We start from the raw sequence: 27695 nt of genomic DNA, 5'->3' as shown, positions 1-27695 counted from the left end.
CGCTGTTTATGCATATCGTGGGTGCTGTAGAGAGAAGATACATGTATTTTAGGATCAGGGAGGATGCAGCGGGCAAACTCGGACTCACGCCCTTACAGAAGTGCACTGTCGCAATCAGACAACTGGCGTACGGAGGCGCGGCCGATATGTTCGACGAGTACCTCCACATTGGCGAGTCGACAGCCATCGAGTGTCTGCATAATTTTTGCGCGGGCGTGAGAGCGATATTCGGGGAGCGGTATCTTCGTAGTCCGAGCCCCGAAGACTGCCAGAGCCTGATAGATATGCATGGGTCGGTGCACGGGTTCCCTGGGATGTTGGGCAGCATAGATTGTATGCATTGGGAGTGGAAGAACTGCCCCGCCGCCTGGAAGGGGATATACACTACCGGCTTCAAAGCCAAGCATCCCACGATGATCCTTGAAGCTGTAGCTGACTACCGGCTGTGGATATGGCATGCTTATTTCGGAGTCGACGGGTCGAACAACGACATCAACGTCCTCCAGTCGTCGCCCCTGTTCAACGATCAGTGCAATGGCGTTGGTCCCGCCATCAGTTTCGTCGCCAACGGCAACCAGCACAATATGAGATACTATTTGGCGGATGGGATATACCCAAACTGACCCGTCTTTGTGAAGTCAATCAAGCATCCGCTCGGAGAAAAGAAGACATACTTTGTGAGCCGTCAGGAAGCAGCGCGCAAGGATGTGGAGGGGGCATTTGGTGTGCTCCAGAGTCGATGGGCGGTAGTGAAGGATCCTGCACGACAGTGGTATATTCCCAATATCGGCGATGTCATGTACGCATGTATCATAATGCACAACATGATTGTCGAAAACGAAGCTGAGGAACTGACTCAGTGGACCAATGAAGATAATACGGGTACAGGTCCAAGTCACGGCGTGGCCACCGCGAATGTGAATATGGGGGTACCTCATGGAGAGGTTCAGCGGTTGCGTGCATTTGCCGACATGCGGCAAACAGATGCCCATGTTCGACTTCAGCACGATATTATCGAAGAGGTTTGGGCGCGGAGGGGTTGACGTTGATGTATGTTTTCTTTAAATCATGTATGTTTTTTTAATGAAGTTGTTAAAGTGTTTTTTTTAATGAAGTTGTTAAATTTTCCCGTTCGTATTCGTGTTGAAATTTTTATTTCCGTAAACGTAAATTGCATAATAATTTGTGATTTATTTTATTGCGGGAAGTCCTAGTGGGAAGGGCGATGAGAATGACGAATTGTGCAGGGAAGTCCTACTGGCGTGGCAGTGGGATGGGAAGTCCTAGTGACGTGGCAGGAGGTATTTTTAAGAAGTACTAGTGGATGTCCGAGTGGGACGGGCCACCGGAGATGCTCTTAGGCATCATAGGAATAAAGTAAAATCAGCATTCTTTGAAATGACAGAAGCCAACACCCGCCTTATTAAAATAGAAAATATTTATGCGCAACAACATCACTACTACTTCTGGTGGCAAGTTTTCCACTTTTCAAAATATTTGTTGTGTTGCTTTTCAACTCAGCAAATTAGGGCTTCTTTTCCTTTTATTGCCCCTTCTACCTTCTTCTAACCCCACCGGATTTTCCTCCAAGCAAGGATTTTGATCCTTTTTTTTGAATTTTATTTTGGGTGGTTGAGTTGGTTTGGCGGGAAATGGCGGCGGCGGAGGTGGAGAATAAGACGGACGAGGAGGTGAAAGGACTGCTGGTTTTTAATTAGGACTGTTGCTTCTTCTGATTAATGCTGATTTTTAATTAATTTTGATCTACAAGGACTGCTGGTCTTCCACAATATGGACAGTTAGGGCATGGTTCAAACAATGAGGTGGGCCCAGTAAAGGAGTTGTATTGTTTTTATTTCAGTGATTTAGCTATTTTGGACTGTATAATGGTTTAGAGCTGTTTTAACCTAATCATCTGAAACTCTGAATACATGTATTGTTTGAAAGCTTGTATTCATAGGATGATCTTAGCTTCTACTAATCCTTTTTTCCAAGTTCCATTGTTGTTGATGTAACTTTGCTGTTCATAATACAAATAATTTGAAATTGATTTTTGTACTCATTTTGAAGATGAACTTAGCTTCTACTTATCCTTTTCGTGGGTCTCGTCTTCCAGTTCTTTGTCCTCATGTAACTTGATGTTCCATTCATCCCAGTAGTAACAAGCCAAGTTTATCATTGGCAGTATAATACCAAGGACAGCTCTGTGAGGCTTGCTTATGAAGCTCAGCCTAGGCCTAGAGCTATAGCCTCTCTTTCAGGAGAGACTATTGTAAAAGCTGTTTGTTGAACTAATCATACAGGTATTCAAATGGTTAGTCTACTATATTTTATACAATGTTCTGGCATGTAATTCTTGTTCATTTATTTTATTTCAGTGGCTGTTACTAAGGATGGTCATGTTTACACGTAAGTTTAGCATTGTTGCACAGTAAAGATTATTATAAAAAATTTAACTGATATGTCATTTAATCAAAATTACTTGATTTATTGTGTTTCTTTGAATGTCTTTTTGTGGCAATATAGGTGGGGCTTTGGTGGTTATGGAAGGTATTGCAATTGTTTTTGGCTCATTGGTTATGTTCTCGGTTGTTACCTTCTCGATCATCATGGGATAAATTTCATAGCTTCTAAATGGCAGGCTTGGGCATAGAGAGCAGAAGGATGAATGGGCTCCACGTCTTGTTGATGTTTTCACTAGGCGTAATATGCTACCTCCGAATTCAATTATTTCAGCAGGTGCTGCCAACTCGGCATGTACAGCCGGTAGGATTTGGCACCCTCTTGCTGCAGCTTTCTCCATTAGTTTTGTGTGTTTGCTGCATCATCTTTATGTGCATGCTTTTATGTATGTTGCCAGTATGTATTGGGACATACTGTTGTGAGCAAAGTTGGAATGTATATTGGTTTATTGAGGGTACTGTTGTAGGCTGTACTTGGCTATGGGATCTTCACTTCAACAATCAGTATCACTAATAATATCAATTGTTACTGGCCTTTTATGCTGCTTTCCTCAGTGTCAATTTTTTTAGAATATGTTGTGTTACTGTTTAGATGTTGGTGATGTTCAGAAAGAACTTGGAGCTTGTACAAAGAAAACCTTTTAGTTTTATCCATGTCTCTAGTGCTTGAGTTGTTAAAATAATGACCCTAAGTGCCAGATGAGAGACTCTAAATACACGTTGGATTGTGGTACGAATATTTCACTTATCTCAAGATTGTCTGATTATGGCTACGTAAGACATGCACTGGTACCTGTAGTGCTGTGGGCTTATTGTCTCACACCTGAATTAGAATTTACTCAAATTGATTGATATCCTGTGTGATAGAAGTAAACCAAATTTGTAAGAAAATACTTGTTTGATAATATTACTTCTTTTGCAGGAGGTGGGCAGCTTTACATTTGGGGCAAGATTAAGAACACTGGGGATGACTGGATGTACCCTAAGCCTCTCATGGATTTGAGGTCTGCAGCATCATTTACAAAACATTTGTTTTCTTGTTTGAATGGTTTCTTCAATTGATCAATCATTCCTTGATCAAGGCAGTTTTCATTCATATTAGTGCTAAAAATATAAGACATGTGCGAGGAAGAAAAACGCACACGGCTTTCTCTTTTAGCTGCACACACCCTGTCTATGTATGATCTCTTTTCTCTGCACTGCATTTAACAAAATGAGAAAATAGCTAATCTCCCAACCCGAGATGGACCTTGTTCACCTCTTGTAACTGATTCAAAACTTAACTTATGCACTTCAGAGATTATTTTCTTACTCTATGCCAATGGATTCGGTATTGGCACGCTTAACATCTTTCGCAGTGGCTGGAACCTGCGCTGTATGGATTCAGGAAATTCACACTACTTTGTTGGGGCTGATTCTTCTTGTATCAGCTGGGGTCATGCACAATCTGGAGAACTGGGATATGGACCTAATGGGCAAAAGTACATGGCTTTCTAATGTGTAAATTTTGCATGCCACACTTGCACATGCACAACTCTCCACAACTTCATACCTGGACCTATGATTATGTAGAAAGTTACACAGTTTTTGAGGCTGTGTTTTTCTTCTGCTAATTGCAGATCGTCAGCAATTCCAAAGAAAGTGGACATCCTAGAAGGGATGCATGTTATTAGGTGAGTACCGATATTAGGATTTCAGACATAGTATCTCCATATAGACACTGATTTTGTGTACGGTTTTCTGTAGTGTTGCCAGTGGATTTACCCATTCCTTGATAGTGGTTGATAGAATCAAGAACGCTGAGAGAATTGAAGAGGTAATAAATTTTTTACACTCACCTGGAAAAGTTATTCAAACTGATGCAAGTATCTGAATCTCCTAAATGTTTCTCGACAGCTTGAAGTACATGATGGTAAAGCTGCAGAAGGTATATTATAATATACACTTGTTAAAAATTCATTTAAAACCAATGAACCATATACAAAATTTCCTGGTTTCATTCCCTGACACTGATTCAAAGATGAGATGCATGGGCAGTGCACTTGCTTGTGTTTTTAGTGTCTTCTTTTGCCTGGTTAAAGAAGCCGACTTCTGTCTATGGCTTGATTTGACCAGTTCTCTTGACCATGCACTACATTTTTCATGCTCTGCAGTAATTGAACCAACTGATAATGGAGCTGACGTGCCTGAGAAAGCTCCGAAAAAGAGTAATGCTAAAAAACCTCAAAACCTGAAAAAGAGGAAAAATGAAAGTTCTTCAGAGGATGAGAAGAACAGTGACTATGAGAGCGATGGCAATGATGCACTCAATGGAAGTAGAAAGAGCTCGGGTCAAGGAAAAGGCAGATCTCCTTCAGGGAAAAAAGGCAGGGGTCGTGGGAGGGGCCGCCCGGCATCTGAGGTGTCAAGTGCTGGAGGAAGAGGTACGGGTAGGAGGGGAAGACCTAAGAAGTCATGAGCGCTGTCTTGAATTCACAGATTTTTATTCTTAAATTGATGATGTGTGTGTTTCTCTTACCAATTTTCTCGGATGCATTCAAGTTCTAGCTGTTCCGAGTAAAATGTCATCCGAGAACTAAGGTATGCAACCTTTGTATGTGGTAGAAGGGAAGATATTCGAGTACTACTTGTCTTGTAACTGACATTTTTTATGACTAAAGAAAGCTGAAAGAGAATAGCATTTTTAAAGATGTTGCCGTGGACTGCGGTCGTGTTGCTAGAAGGTTTTAACGTCTGAATTACTCCCCCATCATCCCATGAAATTAACACTGTTTCATGTTACCAAATGAAAAATGAAATTGAACTATTATAATGGGACATAGGGAGTATTAAACATGTTGTAATGTTTGTATGTGGATATCTATGTACACACTTGTTCTATATAAGAATATTTGATTTTGCTCATTGGTTAAAGTAATATAATCACTTTCCATTTTGTGTGAGTTGTTTGCCCATCAAGATTCTGTACCCAAAATTAATTTGTTCAGTGATGCTATACATTTCGACAGAAAAGCATTCAAAATTTGTTTTGGACCACCAGATTATAGTATTACCAAACTTTTCTGTCCCAGAATCTCACAACTCATCATGTTCGTGTCTATGGTGATGTTTTTGACATCTATGGCTTTTCCATTGTTTGAGAAACCATGTTCCTTGCACTTATACATCGACCTAACTTGCTTAATCAAGATGAATGAATGATTTCTTTTGGATGAGATGAAATGTAACCATCTTCTTACTATGTGTATAATAAAACATTACCCCCTTAATCCATTTCTATCAAGAATAATTGAATAGGGGCAGATTGCCTTGTCTCAAGTAAATTAGCCTTGTAAACTTTATGAAACCTTTCATGATTAGGGGAGGAGAAAAAATATCGAAGTACCGAATTTATCGTACCTATATTTTTTTCGGTGTACTACGATATTTGGTACGGTATGATATCTAACCGAAAGATTTTTACACAATAATAACTTATCAATTTTCATATACCACAGTGTACCACGACATACCGAAATTTTGGTACATACTGTTTTATGGTATATATTGTAATTTACGTTATACTATGTGTGACATCAATATATATTGTAAAAATGATACTATATACCTTGAATGCCAAATATATTTTAATATATATTAAATATATTGATAATATTATACTGTATTATATAATGATATAACGGCATTGTGGTAAATTGTACCGAAATCTGGTATGTTGTAAAAATCATGTATACCTGATTTTGGTATGACATACCGAAATGGCGGTATGGTAATGATTGAATACGGATACCAAAAATTTCAATAAGGTAAAAGTATGGTTTTTATTCATACTGATTTTTCGGTTGGATATACGGGTATGAAAATTTGGTACGGTATAACGTACCAACCCACCCCTATCCATGATTATTAGTATTACAAGGTGGTGTTCGGTTTCCTAAATAAAATAATCCTAAGATATAATCTAAGATTGAATAGTGAGATTATTTTTGTCATAAAGAGTTAACTATGACTAATTATGCCATGATTATCCATCTAGGATTGAGTTGTGGAATTGAATCTTATGAACCAAACACACTACATATTTAATCATGGGATACAATCTTGCAAACCGAACACCCTCAAGAAGACAAAAACATTGATGTGTTCATGCTCCACCTCTACCGCTGCGACCTCTGTCTTCTCCTCCCATGCCTTTCCTTTCTTCTAGTCGGGTTTGATCCGTGCATATCTCTCATAAAATAATAGGCTCGACTACACCTCTTACAGTTAAAGTTGAGGGCAAGTGCCAAGTCATTCTCTTTGTTTCTACAAGGGTACCTAAAGTGATAAGAAAAGGGTAGTTATAAGATATGGACTCAACACGCTACATTTTTCCAGTGAGGATGAGTGAGAACAACACTCTGTGTTACATAATGATTAGTGTGGAATATTGTGGACTCCAATTGGTTTGGGCTTATTATTAATTAGCTGGGCTGATTTAATTGTCTGGCACGTTCTATTGTTGGTGACTCAAGTTGGGTTGGCCCAATACTTAAGTGGGATGCTCCGATGGCTGCCACGTGGCCATCTCACGCGGATCATTGGCATGGACCGTTGGATCTAGGGTGTGTTTGTTGGGAGAGATAAACCATCCCTATCCCTTCTCGGTGCCTGATTCGGTTCATCTACTCCCTCTCTCTCTACATGTTTCTTCTCTGGCTTATCTCTAGAACTTTTCTCTCTCTCTCTCAGAAATGTCCTCCGATCTTCTTCTCCGGTGACTCTCTTCTCTGTTTTAGTGAGAACTGAGCATTCATCTCTCAACTCCTCCTGTGTTGATTCGGAGATTTCCTTTGGTTTCGAACGGTTGAGTTTGAATCTGTTTGTTTGGCTGAAGATCATCGGTTGATTTCTTAGATCCGTGAGATTCTGGTGTTCTTGAGGCCTTGTGGATGTGGTTGTGAGACGTTTGATGTTTGAGGTGGCTTCTGTGTTGTAGTAATCGGAGTATCCCTAGGGTTTGGGGTCCGATTGTTTCACTGTGCTCCCTTGAGACTTGTTGGTGAAGACTGAGGAGGTCCTTGGCCCTGTGCAGTCGTGTGTGGTTTTCACGGTGAATAGCTTGCAATATCAGATTGGTTTCAGATCTGATATAGGCTAGGGTTTCTCTGTAATATTGTACTTAGTCACATATTGTTCTAGCTGCAACATATCTCTTGTAATTGTCTTGTTCCTTGTTGAGATTAGCCATCTCAGTATTGATCTAATACAAAGAGGTCCCAGTAATTAGTGAATCCCTAGTGATCTGATCCCTACAGTGGTATCAGAGCCACGAGGGGATCACTTGGGCACGCCGGGTTGCAAAATTAAAAGGAGGTGGGCTCTTCAGAGTAAAGCTCGGCCTCTAGTTTAGGCCATGAGGTAAGACGGATACTCCTTAACAAAGGGTACCAGCTCTGGTAAATTGGCTTAATCTCTAAAACTTTTAAAGTTTTTTAGTTTTAGGATTGGGCAGTTGTTGCTGGTAGTTGCCGCTGGCCGTGGTTTAGGTTTTCTGTGCTCTTGTCTTCTATAGGCTTCTTGGTGCTCTTAATGATTTTCTTGCTTCCTTTGCCACTTTCTGTGTGCTTGTTTATGATTCAAAGTGTGTATTCCAGAACTTAGTTTCTGTGTCTTGAGTGAATTGCCTATCCACCCTGTGCCTTAACCGCCTTGAGTGACCCCCTGTACCCCCATACATTGGGTGATTGCGAACTGGGAAATCCTCTTTCCAGGGTACACGTGACAGATAGGGATGAACTCATTTGGACTTGATTCCTTGTGTCTGGAATCACTTTGAATTGTTTACTGTGTGTATGTGGGCCTTGCTGTAATTGTGCATCTGTGATTCTTGCATGAAAAATCCATGCATAACTGTTCTGAGTGGACTTACTGATTGTTTTGTGTTTAAGTCCGCTTTCTGTGCTAGTAGGGTTGCTTGTTGTGCCTTCTGGGTTGTTGGTTCTTTTGTGTGTGTTAAAATCTTTCTCAAAATGTCTCAGCCAGTTGGTATTGTTCCCTTCAATGGGAAAAGTGATTTTGTTATCTGGAAACAGAAAATAAAATGTATTTTGATTCAGCAAAAAGTTTTTAAATCAGTTGAGGGAATTATCTCTGATACTGAATCTTAAGATAAGGTTGCAGAAATGAATGAATTGGCCAGGTCTACTATAATACTCAACCTTTCTGATTATGTGATCAGAAAGGTTGGGGCCATTGAGTCTGCTTCTGAATTATGGGCAAAGCTAGATACTCTGTTTACTGAAACCTCAATGTCTTCAAGGATGTATTTGTTGAAAAAACTTTTTAAGTTTAAACTTGATCTTTCAAATGACATTGAGGATAACATTGATGTTTTTCAAAAACTTGTTCAAGATATTAAAAGGTCTGGTGACAAAACAATAGATGAGAATACTAGCATTGCTCTAATGAATGCTATCCCTGATTCCTATAATAATGTTAAAGCTGCTATAAAGTATGGAAGGGATAGTGCCCCTCTTGATTTGATCATTAGTTCTTTAAAATCAAAGGAAATTGAAATTAAAGAAAATCAGGCTTTTAAATATGCTCAGCCCAGAGCTTTATATGTTAGGGGCAGATCTAAAACAAGAGAGGGTAATGAAGACAGTAACTCTAATGACTATGGCAAAAAGAAGGGCAAGAGTAGGTCCAGGTCTAATAGCAAGAATCATAAGACTAATAGAAAATGTTTCAACTGTGGTGAGGTTGGTCACTATAAAAGGGAGTGCCATAATCCAAAAAAACAGAAAAATAATCATAATCAACTGAATTCAATTGCTAACCTGGCTAAGAATAATGATTCTGAAGGTGTTTGCTTTACGACTCATGATATTCTGTCCGTTAACTCCTCTTTTGGCTGTTCTTTTTCCATGAATGATTGTCTAATTGATTCAGGATGCACCTATCACATATCTCCCTTCAAATCTGTGTTTTCTGAGTTTAAACCTGTTGAAAATACTTTTGTGTCTATGGCAAATGACAAAAAGTGTCAGATTCTTGGCATTGGAACTGTGTTTGAAATTCAACAATGGCTATGTGCTTAAATTGAAGGATGTGAGATATGTGCCTGATTTATGCTACAACCTGCTTTCTTGTACCTGTTTAGAGCTAGATGGGCTTGAGGATAAGTGGGGGCAGGGTGTTATGAAAATCTGTAAAGGTGCTAGGTGCTTGTTTAAAGATGTGAAAAGATGTAATCTCTATGTGTGTTCTGCTCAGTCTTTGGCCTGTGTGAATAATGTTTCAAATGTGGTCAGGGTTGATAAAATCATGTTATGACATAATAGACTTGGTCATATGAGTGAGAAGGGTCTAAATATTTTGAAGAAAAATGAGTTGTTGTCTGAAAATGATTTTCAAAATAGTCTCCCCTTCTGTGACACTTGTGTTTTGGGCAAACAACATAGAGTGTCTTTCCCAACATATGTGACTGAAAATATCAGTCACAGTGTTATTAAGTACCTACACATGGATGTGTGGGGTCCAACCTCTGTTTCTACTCATTCAGGGTTTGTGTATTTTCTGTCTGTTATTGATGATTTTTCCAGAAAAGTTTGGTGTTTTTTTATGAAAAATAAGTCTGAGGTCTTTGAAAAAATTTTGACTTGGAAAAATCTTGTTGAAAATCAAACTGGAAAAACCATTAAGGTTATCAGAACAGATAATGGTCTTGAGCCAAATGAATTCAATTTGTTCTCAGTATGGAATTAAAAGACACAAGACTACCCCTTATAACCCTTAGCAAAATGGAGTTGCTGAAAGGATGAACAGAACCCTTTTGCAAAAAGTTAGGTGTCTTTTGTCTAAAAGTGGTTTGTCTAAAAAATTTTGGGGTGAAGCCTTACTGACCTCAGCCTACCTTGTCAATAGGTCTCCTTCTGTTCCCCTTAAGGGAAAGTGTCCAGAATCTATTTTCACTGGTAGAAAAACTTCTTTATCCCATTTGAGAGTTTTTGGCTGTAGTGCCTTTGTTTATACTAAAACTGATAAGCTGGACCCCAGATCCAAGAAAGGGGTGTTTCTTGGATATCTTGAAGGTGTAAAGGGTTATAGGATTTGGAATAGGAGTGAGCCTGGTTTCAGGGTCACCATAAGTAGAGATGTAGTCTTCAATGAAGAAGAGTTTCCCTGTCTTAAACCTGTGCCCCTGATTCCTCTCCAACAAGTGTTGACAGTGAGCCTCTTAGTGAGGTGGAGTCCACTGACACTCTTAGTGATGTGGAGTCATCTGAGGATACTCCAAGTGAGGTGGAGCATTTCTGAAATTCAAATCCTATCACCCCTAAGCCCGAACCTGAGACTGAGCCCTTACCTGTTGATAACCAAGATGTGACTCATCATGATGACCAAGTTGCTGAGACTCAACCTGTTGTTAACCCTGGTCCAGATTTGAGAAATTATCTCCTGTCTAGAGATCGTGTCAGGAGGCACATTAATGAACCTAATAGATATACTGGTTTGGTCAACTTGATTACTTTAGCTTTTAATGTGCATGAATCTGATGTTGATGAGCCTCAGTCTTATAAACAAGCTGTTAAATCTAAGTTTTGGAGTTAATGGCAAAAAGCCATGGAAGATGAAATGCTCTCTTTAAAAATTAATTGTACTTGGCTGCTTGTTCCTCTGCCTGCTGGTGCTTCTGTTGTTGACTGCAGGTGGCTCTATAAAATTAAAAATGAGATAGATGGCCTGAGGTACAAGGCTAGACTTGTGGCTAAGGGTTTCACTCAACAAGAGGGGGTAGATTATACTGAAATATTTGCTCATGTTGTGAAATTTACTACTGTTAGACTAATGCTTGCATTATGTGCTCATTTTGATTGGGAACTGAAACAAATGGATGTGAAAACTGCCTTATTTCATGGTGACTTAGATAAACCTATCTATATGAAGCAACCTGAGGGTTTTGTAGATTCCAAGTATCTCAATCATGTGTGTTTGCTGAAAAAATCCTTGTATGGTTTAAAGCAATCCCCTAGACAATGGAACATCAAGTTTAATTCTTATATGCAAAAACTTGGGTTTATGAGAAGTACCTTTGATGCTTTCCTATATGTGAAAAATCTTGATAAGATTCCTATCTTCCTTTTGCTATATGTTGATGATATGTTGATTTTGAGAGCTTGCCTTAAATCAATCAAGTATGTGCAATCTGCTTTATGTGATAATTTTGACATGAAGGATGTTGGTGAAACTCAAAAGATTTTGGGTATTAATATCCATAGGAACAGAAAGGATTTTGTTCTTGTGCTTCACCAAGAACCATATGTGCTTAAGATCTTGCAAAAGTTTAACATGTCTGCTGCTAAAACTGTTTTTGTGCCTTTAGCTGCTCATTTTCTGTTGAGTAAAGATTTGTGTCCAAAGTCTGAATCTGATATCAATATCACGAAAAAGGTCCCTTATGCTAATGCTATAGGTTCTGTTATATACTTAATGGTTAGTACTAGGCCTGATATTGCTTATGTTGTGTCCTGCTTGAGTAGATATATGTCAAATCCCGGACCTGTGCACTGGGAGGCCTTGAAATGGCTTCTGAGATATCTAAAACATACTTCTAAGTATGGTCTGTGTTTTTTCAAGTGTGACGATGGTATAAATCTATGTGGTTTTGTGGATTCTAACTATGCAAATGATAGGGATAATAGAAAGTCCACTACTTCTTATGTGTTTACAGTGTGTGGATCTTGTATAAGCTGGAAATCACAACTGCAATATATAGTAGCCCTCTCCATCACTGAATCAGAATATATAGCCATCACATAGGCTATGAAAGAATCAATTTGGTTAAAGGGAGTTCTTTCTAAACTCAAGTTCTTGAAATATGTTCCTGTTGTTTATTCTGATAGTCAGTCTGTCATATAGTTATGCAAAAATCCAGTTTTTCATGATAGAACTAAGCATATAGATATTAGGTTCCATTTCATTAGGGATGTGGTTGAAAAACAAGAGATATTGTTGCATAAAGTGCATACTGATAGGAACCCTGCTGATATGGGTACTAAGTGCATACCTGTTGATAAATTGCTCACTTATATTAGAAGGTTGCATTTTGACTGTGGTTAGAATGTGCATGTCCCGGGGGGAAGACCTTGCTGATTCTTTAGGCTTTGGCTTATTGAAATCACAAGGCAACTAAAGTCTTACATGACTAATTGGCTTGCCATCTGGTGTCTTGTTAGGCAACCTGGTTACTTTCTTGACTAATGAGCTTCAACTCTTTGGTGTCTTGAGATAACCTTGTAGGCTATGATGAAGCAACACGTGGACCAAGGCTCTCCTCTATTTACCCAATTTAGTCCAAGGTGGAGTATGTGGAATATTGTGGACTCCAATTGGTTTGGGCTTATTATTAATTAGCTGGACTGATTTAATTGTCTGGCACGTTCTATTGTTGGTGACCCAAGTTGGGTTGGCCCAATACTTAAGTGGGATGCTCCTATGGCTGCCACGTTGCCATCTCACGCGGATCGTTGGCATGGACCGTTGGATCTAGGGTGTGTTTGTTGGGAGAGATAAACCATCCATATCCCTTCTCGGTGCCTGATTCGGTTCAACTACTCTCTCTATCTACATGCTTCTTCTCCTGCTTCTCTCTAGAACTTTTCTCTCTCCCTCTCTCTCAGAAATGCCCTCCGATTAGGGCTGGCAATTTTTGACACTACACGATAACACGACACGAACCGGCACGAAATTAATGGGTTTAGGTAAGAGCTTATTGGGTTCATATCCTTATCGGGTCGACCCGTTAAGGACACGAAAATTTCGTATCGTGTTCGTGTCGGGTTCGTGTTATCCGTTAAGAAATAATATTATAATATCATTAATTCTTTTTATTTTCATTTTTGTTGAATTTTTGTTGGATATTTGTTGGATTTTGTTACTAAGAAATTATTGATGTTTTAATGTTTAGATCAGATTTTTTAATTAGCAATTGAATGTTTTTAATAGGTTTAACCGTTATAAGGTCGTGTTGTTATCGAGTCGTTATCGTGTCATCTCATGTATTGTGTTGTTATCGTGTCGTGTTGATCCGAAGTGGTTCGTGTCGTTAATGGATTCGTGTCGTGTTCGTGTCGTGTTCGTGTCTGAGGGGTAGCGGGTCGTGTTCATGTTTGTGTTTGGGGTTTTCTTAACGGGTCGTGTTCGTGTTTGTTGTTATCGTGTCGTGTCGTTATTGTGTCGACTCGATAACGACCCGACACGCACGATTTGCCACCCCTACCTCTGATCTTCTTCTCTGGTGACTCTCTTCTCTGTTTTAGTGAGAACTGAGCATTCATCTCTCAGCTCCTGTGTTGATTCAGAGATTTCCTTTGGTTTCGAACGGTTGAGTTTGAATCTGTTTGTTTGGCTGAAGATCATCGGTTGATTTCTTATATCCGTGAGATTCTGGTGTTCTTGAGGCCTTGTGGATGTGGTTGTGAAACGTTTGATGTTTGAGGTGGCTTCTGTGTTGTAGTAATCAGAGTATCCCTAGGGTTTGGGGTCTGATTGTTTCACTGTGCTCCCTTGAGACTCGTTGGTGAAGATTGAGGAGGTCCTTGGCCATGTGCAGTCGTGTGTGGTTTTCACGGAGTATAGCTTGCAATATCAGATTTTTTTCAGATCTGATATAGGCTAGGGTTTCTCTGTAATCTTGTACTTAGTCACATATTGTTTTAGCTGTAACATATCTCTTGTAATTGGCTTGTTCCTTGCTGAGATTAGTCATCTCAATATTGATCTAATACAAAGAGGTCCCAGTAATTAGTGAATCTCGAGTGATCTGATCCCTACAGTTAGAAAGCTTTTTCCTATGGGAAGAAAGATAAATGTTTCATTCTGATATGGTAATAGTTGTTGTGCCAAATTTATACATCACAATTCAATTGATTGCTAAGCAAAAGCTTTAGCTACATCAATTAAACATACTAGACTTACATGTATGGGCACACTGAATAACTTAATTAGTCAATCATTATATTGACAATAATGTTAACCGTTTTTTATTTGTGTAAAAATATTACTAAGGTCCATTATAGGATAAAAAATCAATAGTTTAGACGTTTTTTATTTGTGTAAAAATATTACTAAGGTCCATTATAGGATAAAAATTCAATAGTTTAGACATATTTCTACTTGGCGTGTCTAATTAATTATAATTGTAGAAATCACTTCTCTCCCCCTTTATCTCTTTCTGCAATTGTGATTGGTTAGAGATATGTCCGGACCATTCGATTTTTACTCTCAGTTATCCGATCTTATTTTTTAATGCTTGTAACCAATTTTATCTGTCGTGATTTTCTACCTCTAATAAATATATTAAATGGGGATTGGGGAAGGTGGATTGTGTGTGTGTTTCTCGACTTTTGCTTCTTTTCATCTTTGTGTCTTTGCATGTTCTTATCTTCTTTCAAGTTATTTATTATTTATTCGAGTTTCTGATGTACCACATGACTTTAGGGCTAAAAAGATAAAGAGGTAGGCCATATATGATAAATCATTAAGCAAAAGGAGACAAAAGTCATACAACTAATTGATAGAATCTCACTTCACCATTAAATTATGTGTAAGTTGTCCAACCGTTATCATAATTTGTTTACCTAAAATTAAACTATCAAGTACTCCACTTAATGAACTCATTTTATCAAACTAGATGAATCATTCTATTTCATCTTTCCTTATGTATCAAAAGGGAGTCTTGTCTCCATTAGCATTACTCTATTATATTCTCCTCTCTTGAGATTTGGACAGATATTATCCTTATACACTTATGCTTAATTAAACTGACCCAAATTCAATTTAACTACATAGTTAATATTGAGAAGTATCATCATCGTGATTAATACTGATCTATCGTCCAATTCCAAATTACAGTGTTCTGGGCTCAATTTTAATTTAATTCATTTTTGGTGTTTAAGATTATTCTATATTTATTAATTAGTTAAGCTCGTTAACTAGTTTAGTATAATTAATTTCTTTTATCCATATAATGATTGAGTTCAGAAAATCAATTTTATTGTTAATGATCAATGAATTACTTTCAACATTATGATTAGCAGTAAAAGGTTATCTAGCCATTTTGGTAGTTAAAGTCATAATCATGTTATCTGAATAGAGAAAGAGGGTCGATGAATTTATTGTAGTGAACTAATTATTGTTAATTATCACCAACTTTTGTTTCTCCATATCTTTTATTTTTTTTTATATTTACTAATAAATGGACATATCAATGTTAAACATGCTTATACTAGTTATAATTTGACTATTGTTTACATTTTGTATAACAAATGGTCTAGAATTATGCATGTTCTCTTTCAAAAATTCTCTTGAAGGTAAGAGACTACTGATATTCATTCGATGCTGGGATTACTATGGAAACGTCCATATACCAATTTTAAAACACTCTAAATTAAAAATAATAATAATAAAGATAAATAAAAAGCTTAATCATTGTAACATATACTAATAACTTATTTAATCTTCAATCATTAAGAGAGGATTACCTGTATTCATCTGTACCACATGTGGTAAATGGTAATACATGGCTGGAGACATATCAGATCACATGTCATTCACTTGTTTTGGTGGAATCTTCAAATTCTTTTCTTTGTCCTATACTTTTCATGTGCAATATTAGCAATACTAAGCCACGTGTAATGGAAAATAATTATATATTTTATATATAAAAGTGATATTGTTCAATTTGAGATGTAAGTTGAGCTGACGGCACATGAAATGAACCTTGTTCTTGATTCTCATTCTAAAATTTAACTAAATTAGATATGTCAACATGGATAATGTATGAACAGGCCCCACTTCTTGTGCTATATACTCTCTCCCTATGTGTTAAATAATTTAATAATTGGATAAATTAATGACAAATTGTCATAATTTATTTTAGAGAAAACACAGCTTCTGTTACAGATAATCATCATCAATTAGTAATTTAGTATCATTATCTATGATAAACTAGCAGGTCAAGATGTCTATAATGACACGAGATTAGCAATTATGTCGACAATGATAATTCTCTCGTTGAACTGCAGAAAAATTAAGTTAACCCTTCATTTGGTAAGAATATTTGAAAACATAATAGTACTAAAAGATCAAGTTATCTCTATTTTTGATTGGTAAAGAGAGAGTAGAGAATAGACTTATATTTTGGCATTAAACAAAAAAATACTCCTTCCATCCACCAATAATTAAACTTCTCATTTTATCATTTTAGTCCGTACACCAATAAACTTCACATTTACTTTTTACTATTTTGATAATGAACTTCATATTCCACTAACTTTTTTATAGTATATAGGTTACATATCACGAACTAATCTCATCGCAATCTCGACACACAAACATCAAATTTCTCATAAAATTAACATAAAGCAGGAGGGGAAAGGAAGATACGCTTTTTTCATAGATTCGTGAATCCTAATTTAGTTTTATTGAATCAAGTAAATTAAGTAATAAGAATAAATAATTTATAAAATATAAATTTTTATAAAAATTGGTTTAGTAGATCTCGATCCATGGCTACATAGGCCGGGTTTTGGGTTTAGGCGGTCTGATATGTTAGCATTTTTTATGTCTAAATCGGTTCAGACAATACGTTGCTAGGTGGAATCGGCTGGTCCGGTCTTATAAATAAAGACTGCCATTGACCTATATTTTCCGGCGATGCACATGTATAATTCAAATTTTAGTAGGGTGTATCTTTTAAAATGAGTGGTTGATAATCATTTGAGGCATTATATTATTATAGATATATGCATTAATTATATAATGGTGAAAATTTTCAATATATATTCTTAAAAGAATAATGCTATGCGGCCACATTATGGCCAGCCATAAATTAATTAAACAAAAAAAAATTGATTTTTTTTCAAATTTTTGGTTTAATACTACTTGATTTTACTTTTATATCATCTTCATTATATGTTGCTCAACATGTTAGTGTTGATCTTTCGTAGTTTTTGCTCAACTTATTACTACTGTTATTTCTTGATTGTTGCTCAACGTATACACTAATTCGTGATATTAATGTGTTTTACGTAATGGAATTCAAAGATAAGTATCAACTCACAAGTCCATTCACACACATATAAGTTATATCAGTAATTCTAATTTTTTTATACATGTAAATGAACTAAATTAACACTTGGCTGGCCACATTATGGCCATTTAGCATCACTCTTCTTAAAATGGTGCATAATCATTTGATGCATTATTAATGGTAGGTAAACATTAATTATAAATGGCTGAAAAATGTGAGTATATATATTCTAAAATTGAGAGACAATCATTTGATACAACATGCATAGATAATAGGCATTAATTATAAAATGCTGAAAACTGTGAGTGGATATTCATATTCTCATTTTCAAAGTTCTCTGCATTTATTAGATCACAAGTCATACACCTCAGAACATTTATCGTCGTATAAAAGAAAGTGTAGGTGCCACCTTCGAAGATTTACTCCACTAACTAATTAATTTTGTACATTTTTCCTCTGTACTAAATATTTTATCAAAATGATAGTAATACATTGGTTATGTTGGTAAGGGCATCCAAATGGAAAAGAAAATGAAAACAACAAATCAATCGCAATCTCCAATCATAACACCCACCAAAACGATAGTGTATATTTTTGCCGTACTAGAATTCAGTTATACTAGCTTCCATTTTATTCAAAAAAAGAAAAAAAACAAAATAAAGCCAAAGAATATACGTATAAAAAAAAAGAAATCCAAATATTAATCCCAACGGATATATCGTAGATGTAACAGCGGTTTGAATAATTCAATCGAATCCAAATCAAAGTGATTAGATCTAAGGGAAGATGTTGACGTCCATGTTCGTATCCCTTTTTCAAAAGCTGCAACTCCAATAAAATTATTACTCCCTCCCAAATAAAAATATACTTATCGATTAATTTTACATATTTTTATTACTAGTACTTTATTTTCTATCGACTTAATTCTCTATATTAATGTCAAAGAATCATTTCGGTTATGGCTAATTGGGGGAGTACAAGTTAAGCAACGCAATGTACAATAAACACATTTATTATACAGCATTTGCTGAGTTAGCCTGTCTGTCACTCATAGATAAAACAAGAGCACACCATCATTTCTAGAGAGAGAGAGAGCGTCAGTGAGATCACACAAGGATTGAGTAAGTGAGAGAGCGGTATGGGAAAATCAACTCCGGCGTGTTTCAGGATCATCGGCTGCGGCGGCGATTCTGTCGACCATGACGATCTCCATACTCCCGAAGTATATATGCTATTGGTTTATTAATTTGATTTTGAACAAATTGCTTTTTATCGAGAATTTTACTTATGCTTTGTCTCCAGTTGTGCCTGAATCTGAAATATATCCGTTTAGTATCAGTAGTTCATCTGGTTTAGTAGCTCACATTTTGAATTCGTGAAATTGGATATCGATTAACGTGTGTTTAGTATGAATATGCTTTGTTTTCTCTCATCTTTTGTCAGTTTACTGCTCGGACTATGACAGAGGCCGTGATGGATTTAAAATTCCTTGTGCTTGCTATACACATTGAAATTGAATTGGAAAATTTCATCTTTAAAGTAGATGCATTCGCGAGTATAGGTAGTTGATTTGGTTGAACTCTAACTGAATCGGTGCAGCAAAATTCCTTTTTATAAATTGTTGATCAGGTTCATTATCTATTTTCCATAGGAGTCTTATTAGTTATTGCTTGCCTCCTTTTCCACTCTTGCCTTTTTATAGACAGAGATCACTTCAATGCTATTGTATGATGCTTGTTGGTTCACTTGTTTCAAGTAATGCAAATCCAGTTGTGGTGGCTTAGTCATTTGTTGCTTTTCGTAGCTTACGAGCTATCAAAACATGTGTCTTTAATGCTAAAATTCAGTTCTAGTACTTTCACCAATCATAGAGTTTCATAAGCATTAGGAATGATATCTTTGGATTCTTTTCTTAATCTTGGCCGCATTAAGCTGATTTTCTTAGTCCAATCCATGTTGTTTAATGGTTAGTTCTTTTGAGTACTACTGGGAATGTTTATAGAATGTTAAAGAAAAGAAGCGCATGGAAACTTATCGAACACTTTGGAAATGAAACAGAAAATACAATTGGAATAAAAGATAACACCTTCAAAAAAAGACCCTCTTTCCTTCATGGAAAGCCTCGACAATGTCGTTCAATACATAAGATATTCTGGTGTGCTCATAAAATATTCAGGCATAAATATATAAATCTACTACATAAATGCATAAAGAAGATCATTGAGGAAATAATACATGAAATGATAAATGATAGTCTCCTCCACTACTCTGCTCCACCATAACCGACGGCCACTACTTGTAACTGAAGTAACAATTGCCAAAATTAATGTGTATCAATTGCACCTTTGTTTAAATAGCCTTGTCCTCAAGGCTGGGTCTGAAACCTAAACACTTAGCATGGATTGGTGGAGGCTCATACTCAAGTTTACAAACACGAGTATGAAAGCATAAATGAAGAGGCCCAAGAACATGAAGGAACGGATGCTTGAGTACAGATTGGAGTGTAGCGACCACTGGAACGACACGCTGGCGCAGGAGCAGGCGCGGAGCTGGAGTGTCTTGCCGATGATGGAAAGGAAACAACAGTCGTTCCTGCTGGAGCAAGAACTAGCTACGGAAGAGAAGTAAAATCGATAACAAGTTCATGCATAGAAACTAATAAGATCGTTGACTTGAAACGAGCAGCAGACGCTGCCACGTAAACAGGAGGTAGGGACAGTGGTGCTGTTGCGAGCAGGGCTTGGAATGAGATCTGGACGAAGCCACAAAGTTGGACAAACACCGGAGTTGAATGAAGCAAATGGTTCTGGTGCTGCTGCTACCAGAATCAGGGGATTGTTTTCCCTGGTTGGCTCATTCTGAGTGGTCAAACACTTCAGAGACAAATCCTCACCACATGTAGTGGCCAAGAGTCTACTAGTATTTTTGAATTGAGTCTTGTTTTAGGCATTCATAGCATCCATACAAGAATTTTGCTCTTCCATGTAGGCCTCTATTTATTCCGTACGAGTATTGTTATCTTCCATCGCTTTTTCTAACGCCTCGGCACAACCTTTCGTGTGTGTAGTCATTTCATTTCACGTTCTTGGAGCCAATTTGTTAGACAAAAAAACTAACGGAAACTCATCGAACACTTTAAAAATGAAATGGAAAATACGGTTGAAATAAAAGATACTAATTCCTTCAAAAGAAGATCCCCTTTTCCTTTACGGAAAGCCTTGACAATGTCGTTCAATACATAAGATATTTTGGTGCGCTCATCAAACATCCCAACACAAATACTCCCTCCTTCCCAAGGTACTTGCACAATATTCCATTTTGGACCATCCCAAGCTACTTGCACCATTTTTTGGCAAAAACATTATTTTCTCCCCTATGTTAACTCTCTTATTCTCTTTTCCACTTTATGCTACTTCACACTTTATTCTCTTTCATACTTTATTCTCTCTCCACTTAACCTTTATACATCAATTCCTTAATTCTCGTGACCAAAAGGAACTGCGCAAAAAACATAAATGAATGGTAAATAATAGTTTCCTCCACTGCTCCACTCTGTGGTAAGTGGTAACCGACGACCACTACTTGTAACCGAAGTAATGGTTGCCTACATTAATGCCTATTAAATTAATTTGTCAAAGAAAAGAAGATCTTCTTTCCTTTGTGGAAAGCCTTCCAATGCCATTCAAATGCATAAAATATTCTAGTGTGCTCATTAAACATCCAAGGCTCCAAGCATAAATATATAATAGTCTCCTACATAAATGCATAGAGCAAATCATTAAGGAAATGATAAATGATAGTTTCCTCCACTACTATACTCCATCGTAACCGAAGTAACGACTGCCAACATTAATGCGATTCATTAAATTAGTTAATACATGATCCCAAAATGGCCACAATCAATCATCAAATTGAATATAACCAAACAAGACAAATAATTAATGCATATACTCCCTCCGTCTGCGGTCTGCGAATAGGAGTCCCGTTTTTCCATTTTGGTCCATCTACGAATAGGAGGCCCGGTTCATAATTACTATAAATGGTCAAGAGGCCCCACATTCCACTAACTCATTCCACCCACATATCATTTAAAACTAATATATATAAGTGGGACCCATATTCCACTAACTTTCTTCCACCTACTTTTCTTAATATTTCTTAAAACTCGTGCCATAAAGAAATGAAACTCCTATTCGCGGACGGGGGAGTACAATCTACTGCACATTTATATCTATTTCTATGGTGTATTTCTGCAGAAGGCATGAAAGTACTGACCAACTTCCACTTTTAATATTAGATGTTAGGTGGTACTCTAATGCAAAAATGTACTCCATCCGTTTCCTAAAAATAGGAACTTTGGAAACGGCATGGGTTTTAATGTATATTGGTAAAGTAAGAGAGAGGAACAGAAAAAATGAGTAAAGTAAGTGATAGAAAGAGAAAGAAAGTGTTTCTATTTTTAGGAAATGAGCCAAGAAAGAAAGTGTTTCTATTTTTAGGAAACGGAGGGAGTAGTATTTTCTCTCGCAAAGCTGATGCTGTTCTGGCTGAAACTACATCTTTGCCCGCTTTAGATGCTATAGTATGTAGCCCCCTCTAGTCACTGAGTACACTTGGCTTAAAAGGCAGTTAGAAATGAAATTAATTGGTAATATAACTGTACTGCAATATCTGTTGAATGATTGCCACACTCCTAGTTTCCAGTTGGAAGAAGTGAGCAATTAAAAATATGCCACCTGTAACAACAGGGGATGTGCCTTTTGTTTATTTTGGAAATGCTCTTCATTCACCTCTGACTTTGTAAGGGCTTGTTATGTTCAAAGGTTATATATTATATATTGTGTTGAAATCTATCTACTCCTTATTTATTTTGTACTTACTATATTTCTAAAGCCTTATTGTGAAAAGATGTTCAAATCTGCACTCGACCTAAATTTTGATCATCGTTGGATTTGTTTTGGTCAAGTAAAAAAATGCACAAACAAAACCTGGCTACTGACTTTAGGAAGTGTAATGATACTTTCTTCTCATGTTTATGAATTTTATTGTTTAGATATGAAACTAGGAAGATACTTTTAAGGAGAGTAAAGTTTCAAAGGGGACAAGGAATTCTGTATAGTGTGTAGAAAGCTATCTCGATTTCATACTGCACTGATTAATTCATTAATTTACTTGTTACTTCAAATTTTCTGATGATTCCTAGTCCTAATACAATGGAATTTTCATTTTGATCGCAACCTCTAAGAATTTGAAACCCAGACACACAACATCAACTAAATGTTAAACATGTTTTACTTGATTGATGCTTATCTTGGCAACAGGACAATAGTGACCTGCTTTGTGTGCTGGACTGAAGGCATAAGGTTGCTTTGCCAATTTTCTTTCTGAGATAATTAAGATTTTATGTTCCTCTTATGAAATTTAAATAAATGTAAGTGTGGTAACCATAAACATAGTTCTGGTGTGTTTTATCTTGGTGTCGTATAGTTGCAGCATGCAGTTTTCTCTCTATAGTATTTGTCCTCTCTGTTATCTGCTCGCAATTTTTTTTCCGAGATAAATTCTCATTTCCAGAAAGTTTTCTATTACTTTTAGTAACTCTATTCCACAAAATGTAGTAAAAAACATTGGCACTGTTTGAGCCCCATATATTTGTACGGGTGGATAATTTTTTAGTTAAAATTGTAGATACAGACCTCTTCCCCCCTCCCCAACCTGCGTCGATACTCTGTAGTATATTTATTATATTAAAAACCATGATTGCGATTTCACAAGTGTAATTAGTTTCTTTTTATCATTTCTTGTGTATAACATTGGTCAGGAAATATATCTGGTTTTTGTTGCAGTTCTATCATACAATGTTTCCATCAACAATATAAAGTTAATTCTGTTATTATAATGGTTACTTGTACGAGTGCCCTTGCTAGCTAGTTATGATCTTGTGAAGCTTTCTCTGATTTGGGATTTGGGAGCTTGGACACTGAACATCAAGTTTTGAGAAAATGTCTATGTTGTTTCATTCCTCTTAATGTTATTTTTAACTTATTTACAGAGCAAGGCCTCTAGTGATAGGCGTGGGTGGAGTTTCCGGAAGAGATCTGCAAGACATCGTGTGCTGAGTAACAGTGTTACATCAGAAGCACCTGCATTGACCAACAAGGAAAGTCAAGAATCTATTTCTGTCAACTGCCAAGTGCAGCCTGATCTGACTATTACAGAGAAGACCACAGACGTTCAGCAGAAAGAAGAAAAGACCACAGTAGTTCATCAGAAAGAAGAGATTACTAGAGAAATTCTTCAGACAGAAGAGAATACTAAAGAAATTCTTCAGAAAGAAGAGAAGTCCACAGATATTCTGCAGAAAGAAGAGAATACTAGAGAAATTCTTCAGAAAGAAGAGAAAGAAGAGGACACCACAGAAACTGAGCAGAAAGAAGAGAAGACCATAGAAATTCTGCAGGAAGAAGAGAGGGCGGCCACAGATGTTCTGCAGAAAGAAGAGAAGACCGCAGAAATTGTGCAAAAAGAACAGAAGACTACTGAAATTCTGCAGAAAGAAGAGAGGATTGAGTTGCCTTGCCTTGTCAGTCAAGCATCCAGAGAGAATGACTTGGGAGCAGATGCACCTCCTGATGAGCACCGTATTATTTTAATCCAGACTGCTGTTAGGGGGCTGCTGGTATGCCACCGTGTTCTTGTATTACATTCTAAGTTAATGAGTCATAGTTATGCATCATTATTGTTTTGTCTTACCAGGCTCGACAAGATCTGTTGAAGCAAAAAAGTGCAACCAAATTGCAAGCTGTTGTCAGAGGACACATAGTTCGCAGCCATGCAGTGGGAACTCTTCGGTGTGTACAAGCCATCATTAAAATGCAAGCTCTTGTTAGAGAACGCCATGCCCGTTTACAGGTTAATAATGATCGGACTCATTGGTAACAATTTAATTAGCTTTCCATATTTCACTGCCCCTTGTTTCCACTGTTATTAGGCTGCTCATCCAGGAAAACCTAAAAACCCTAAGCGGTTTAAATTTCAACCAATCTGTAGTTGGAATAGAGGCCGTGTACTTACTGCAAGTGTGGAGTCGGAACAAATCTTCCTCTAACTATAAGCAGTCTTATGATCTATCTATATATAGAACATGGACTAAATAGTTTGATCTTCATCCCTATTTTTCCTACAATGTTTTATTTTAACTTCCGATCATTCTTTCATTTTCAGAATAAGAAAGAAGCCAAAGCAAGTCAGCCACACACTTACGTATCCATTGAGAAGCTACTTAGTAATGCCTTTGCTCGTCAGGTGAATGAATGTTTCTGATAGACTGCTTGTTGTAATTGAAATGTTTATTTTTAGTTTTCATTCCATAGAACAGAGTTAGTTTATTTAGACCTTGACTTGCTTACTGAATTTTGATTCAAGCTCATGGAAGCTTCACCAAGGACCAAATCTACGAACATCAAGTGTGACCCCTCAAAATCTGACTCAGCTTGGACATGGCTGGAGAGATGGATGTCTGTTTCATCAGTGAGCATTGAAGAGACACATGAGACTGAAGCAGTGGTGGAGCAAGAAAAGGATAATCTTGGACATCCTGGTCGCAACGAAGAGTACCCTTCAGTTCAAATAATTCCTTTGTCAGCAGATTCTGAATCTTGTTTGAATGCATCAGATGATGTTTCCAATGATAACAAGATGACAAAATATGATGCAAGCGTCTTAGACGTCCATCTGCATAATAGTGATCAATCAGATCCAAAATGTGAGATACAAGAATCTTCTCCCGCTGAGATAAAAAATACAGATTTGGTTGATGTTATGGAAGAGTCACAAAATGAGGAAGTACAAAATGAGGTGATGGAGGTGGATTATTTTCTCAAAAAAGAGGAAACAGGAATTGCTCAGGAAGCACCTGATTGCGAAAAGTTTTCCAGCATGCAACCTGAAACAGAGGTGAAACTTATTTCAAGAAAGGCAATTAATCCTGCTTTCATTGCTGCACAGTCTAAATTTGAAGAACTGAGCTTGGCTGCCCCATCTGCAAAATTAGACACTTCCTCAGGTCAGGATCCTGGAGTTGAATCTAGTTTGGACAAGGTTTCTTCTGCAAATCAAGATCAACTATTCAGGTCTGGGGACAAAGACAGTGGATTAGTTGGCAACCTCACTTTCAATGCTTCCACAGTTCAAATAGGTAGCTCTGAGTGTGGGACTGAACTTTCCACTTCTTTGATCCTAGATTCACCAGATAGGGCTGAAGAAGTTGGAGCCAATGAAAGTGAAACAAAAACTAAAGTTTCAGATGCAACTTATGCTGTTCCTTCATGTAATAGCAAAACTAAGTTGGAAAGGAATGAAAGTGTTGACTCAGTTTCTGGTGAATCTCATAATTCTTGCATACCTGCAAATACACCACAGCTGGATAAGCCAGCGGATCTGAGCCATCAAGAGGTAAAGCCAGAATCTGAAACAAGCCACCAGTTGAATACATTATCATCTGAAGCTTCTCCCAGAAAAAATGAAGCAACCCCTGAACTTGTTGCAACACCTTCCAGCCAAGGGTCTGTCAAAAGGAAAAAAAATAAAGGTGAAAAAAGTCAGTCTAATCGCAAGAGTAAGCCTTCATTAGATGATAAAAAGGCCTCCAATCATACTCCAGACTCTGCTTCTAGAAGTAGCTTGGACCAGTTACAGGAGCATAAATCAGGAAAGAGGCGAAACTCCTCTGGTTCAGCAAAACCCGATCATAAGGAGCAGGATCCAAGAGATAGTAGTAGCAGGAATTCTCTGCCAAGCTACATGCAAGCGACTGAATCTGCAAGAGCCAAGACTACAGCAAATGGCTCTCCAAGATCAAGTCCTGATGTCCATGGCAAGGAAATCTACATAAAGAAGAGACACTCACTACCTGGTACTGATGAAAGGCAAGGATCTCCTCGTATTCATCGTTCACTGTCACAAACACAACAGAACACAAAGGGAAATGCAAGCCATTCTCCTCAAGGTAGATTATTAACTTTCTCGTGATTTTTCTATTTTATATGCCTTGTTGATATTAATGCCAATCACCATACCAGTTTCCCTCAGGCTGGAAAGCATTCTCAGGTCTCATTAGATTGTCATATTTGAAACTTATTAAGTGAACAACCTAGAGCTAGATCTTAATTTGCCTTTTTCTTTGTTTATCTCTGATACGATCCACACACAAGCTTAGTAGCATATTATATTCCTCTTAAGATATTCCTTAGCATGAAAGAAGGCTCATGATTACTGATAAGACACTCATTGAACACCAGCAACATTTTCCACATGCAATTTAGTGATATCTTTTCACTCATGGATGTTGGTCCCTGGTTGATTACAATGTGAAAAAATATTGGACTACTCATTGTATCCATGCGTATCCATGCCTGTGATTCATCTGTGGATCAGCAAATATGTTTAATGAGGTTGATTGCTGAAACATTCATGACTTGGTTGTTACATGGGCTGGATCTGAGGGTGTTAGTGCAGACCCATATGCAGAGAAAGAAAGTCTTGGGTTGTCATACTATATACATTGATTTGTTTGCAGCTTCCAGATTACAGATCATGCACGCTCATATGCTTGTTATCATTCTGCATTTCTGTTTCATTCTTTAACATATTTTATGATTATGCTTAGAAGTTGTGTTCTCGCATTTAACTAATTTTAGAATGCCTCGTGCTTATATTTCAGATCGGAAGTGGCGACGGTGAATTCAGATATTTTGGCTGATGGGGATATGTCGGACCTGTCCAATAACTATCTTTAACTTGGGTTGCTTTGAGAGATCTGTTACTTTGTTTGGATGCACACTGTGAAGAATATATAGGTTTGTAATAATCCCAACTGGAGAGAGATAGAGACACTGAGATTACATGTAACTTACCAGATTGCTGTTTCTCTTTCTTTGATTTGCCTTTTTTCTGATTTTCTTTCACTTCTGTTTTCTTTCTTTTTTTTCTTGCCAAAAACTTGTGGAGTAATAGGTTTGGGCGACGCTGTTTATTTATTTGGCTTGATTTTCTATAATATTATTTTCTACTGGTCTATACTGTTATTTACCAGTTGTAATGAATTGATCTATCAGAACGTGGCACGTATAAACTACTGTCTTTTTCTCTCAAAACAC

The 27695-nt window shown here is 37.2% G+C and overlaps 2 protein-coding genes across 7 annotated transcripts; both read left to right on the top strand.

Annotated features, from left to right (window-relative positions):
* The first annotated feature begins 1415 nt into the window (after nucleotides 1–1415).
* Nucleotides 1416–5150, top strand: LOC121778359 (protein RCC2 homolog). 6 transcript variants are annotated; one of them, XM_042175692.1, is made up of 12 exons: nucleotides 1416–1691; nucleotides 1772–1823; nucleotides 2186–2303; nucleotides 2379–2409; nucleotides 2527–2550; nucleotides 2642–2766; nucleotides 3385–3466; nucleotides 3821–3943; nucleotides 4082–4135; nucleotides 4209–4278; nucleotides 4359–4389; nucleotides 4616–5150. In XM_042175692.1, exons 6-12 carry the CDS (start codon nucleotides 2709–2711, stop codon nucleotides 4918–4920), a joined length of 723 nt encoding a protein of 240 aa, XP_042031626.1. In that variant the 5' UTR covers nucleotides 1416–1691; nucleotides 1772–1823; nucleotides 2186–2303; nucleotides 2379–2409; nucleotides 2527–2550; nucleotides 2642–2708; the 3' UTR covers nucleotides 4921–5150. The 6 variants fall into 6 exon arrangements, with proteins under 6 accessions (XP_042031626.1, XP_042031631.1, XP_042031627.1 ...); XM_042175697.1 differs by lacking the exon at nucleotides 3821–3943; XM_042175693.1 differs by having other exon boundaries at nucleotides 1416–1823.
* A 13301-nt stretch (nucleotides 5151–18451) lies between these two features.
* On the top strand, nucleotides 18452–27623 carry LOC121779710 (protein IQ-DOMAIN 32-like). Its single transcript, XM_042177091.1, has 6 exons — nucleotides 18452–18760; nucleotides 23591–24217; nucleotides 24295–24450; nucleotides 24763–24843; nucleotides 24964–26545; nucleotides 27260–27623. The coding sequence occupies exons 1-6, from the start codon at nucleotides 18677–18679 to the stop codon at nucleotides 27277–27279; spliced, it is 2550 nt and encodes an 849-aa protein (XP_042033025.1). The 5' UTR covers nucleotides 18452–18676; the 3' UTR covers nucleotides 27280–27623.
* Nucleotides 27624–27695: the final 72 nt, after the last annotated feature.

This window comes from Salvia splendens, chromosome 19, assembly GCF_004379255.2.
Source record: "Salvia splendens isolate huo1 chromosome 19, SspV2, whole genome shotgun sequence".
Lineage (NCBI taxonomy): Eukaryota > Viridiplantae > Streptophyta > Magnoliopsida > Lamiales > Lamiaceae > Salvia > Salvia splendens.
The sequence above is the reverse complement of the archived record's forward strand: the minus strand, read 5'-3'. Positions and strand labels throughout refer to the sequence as shown.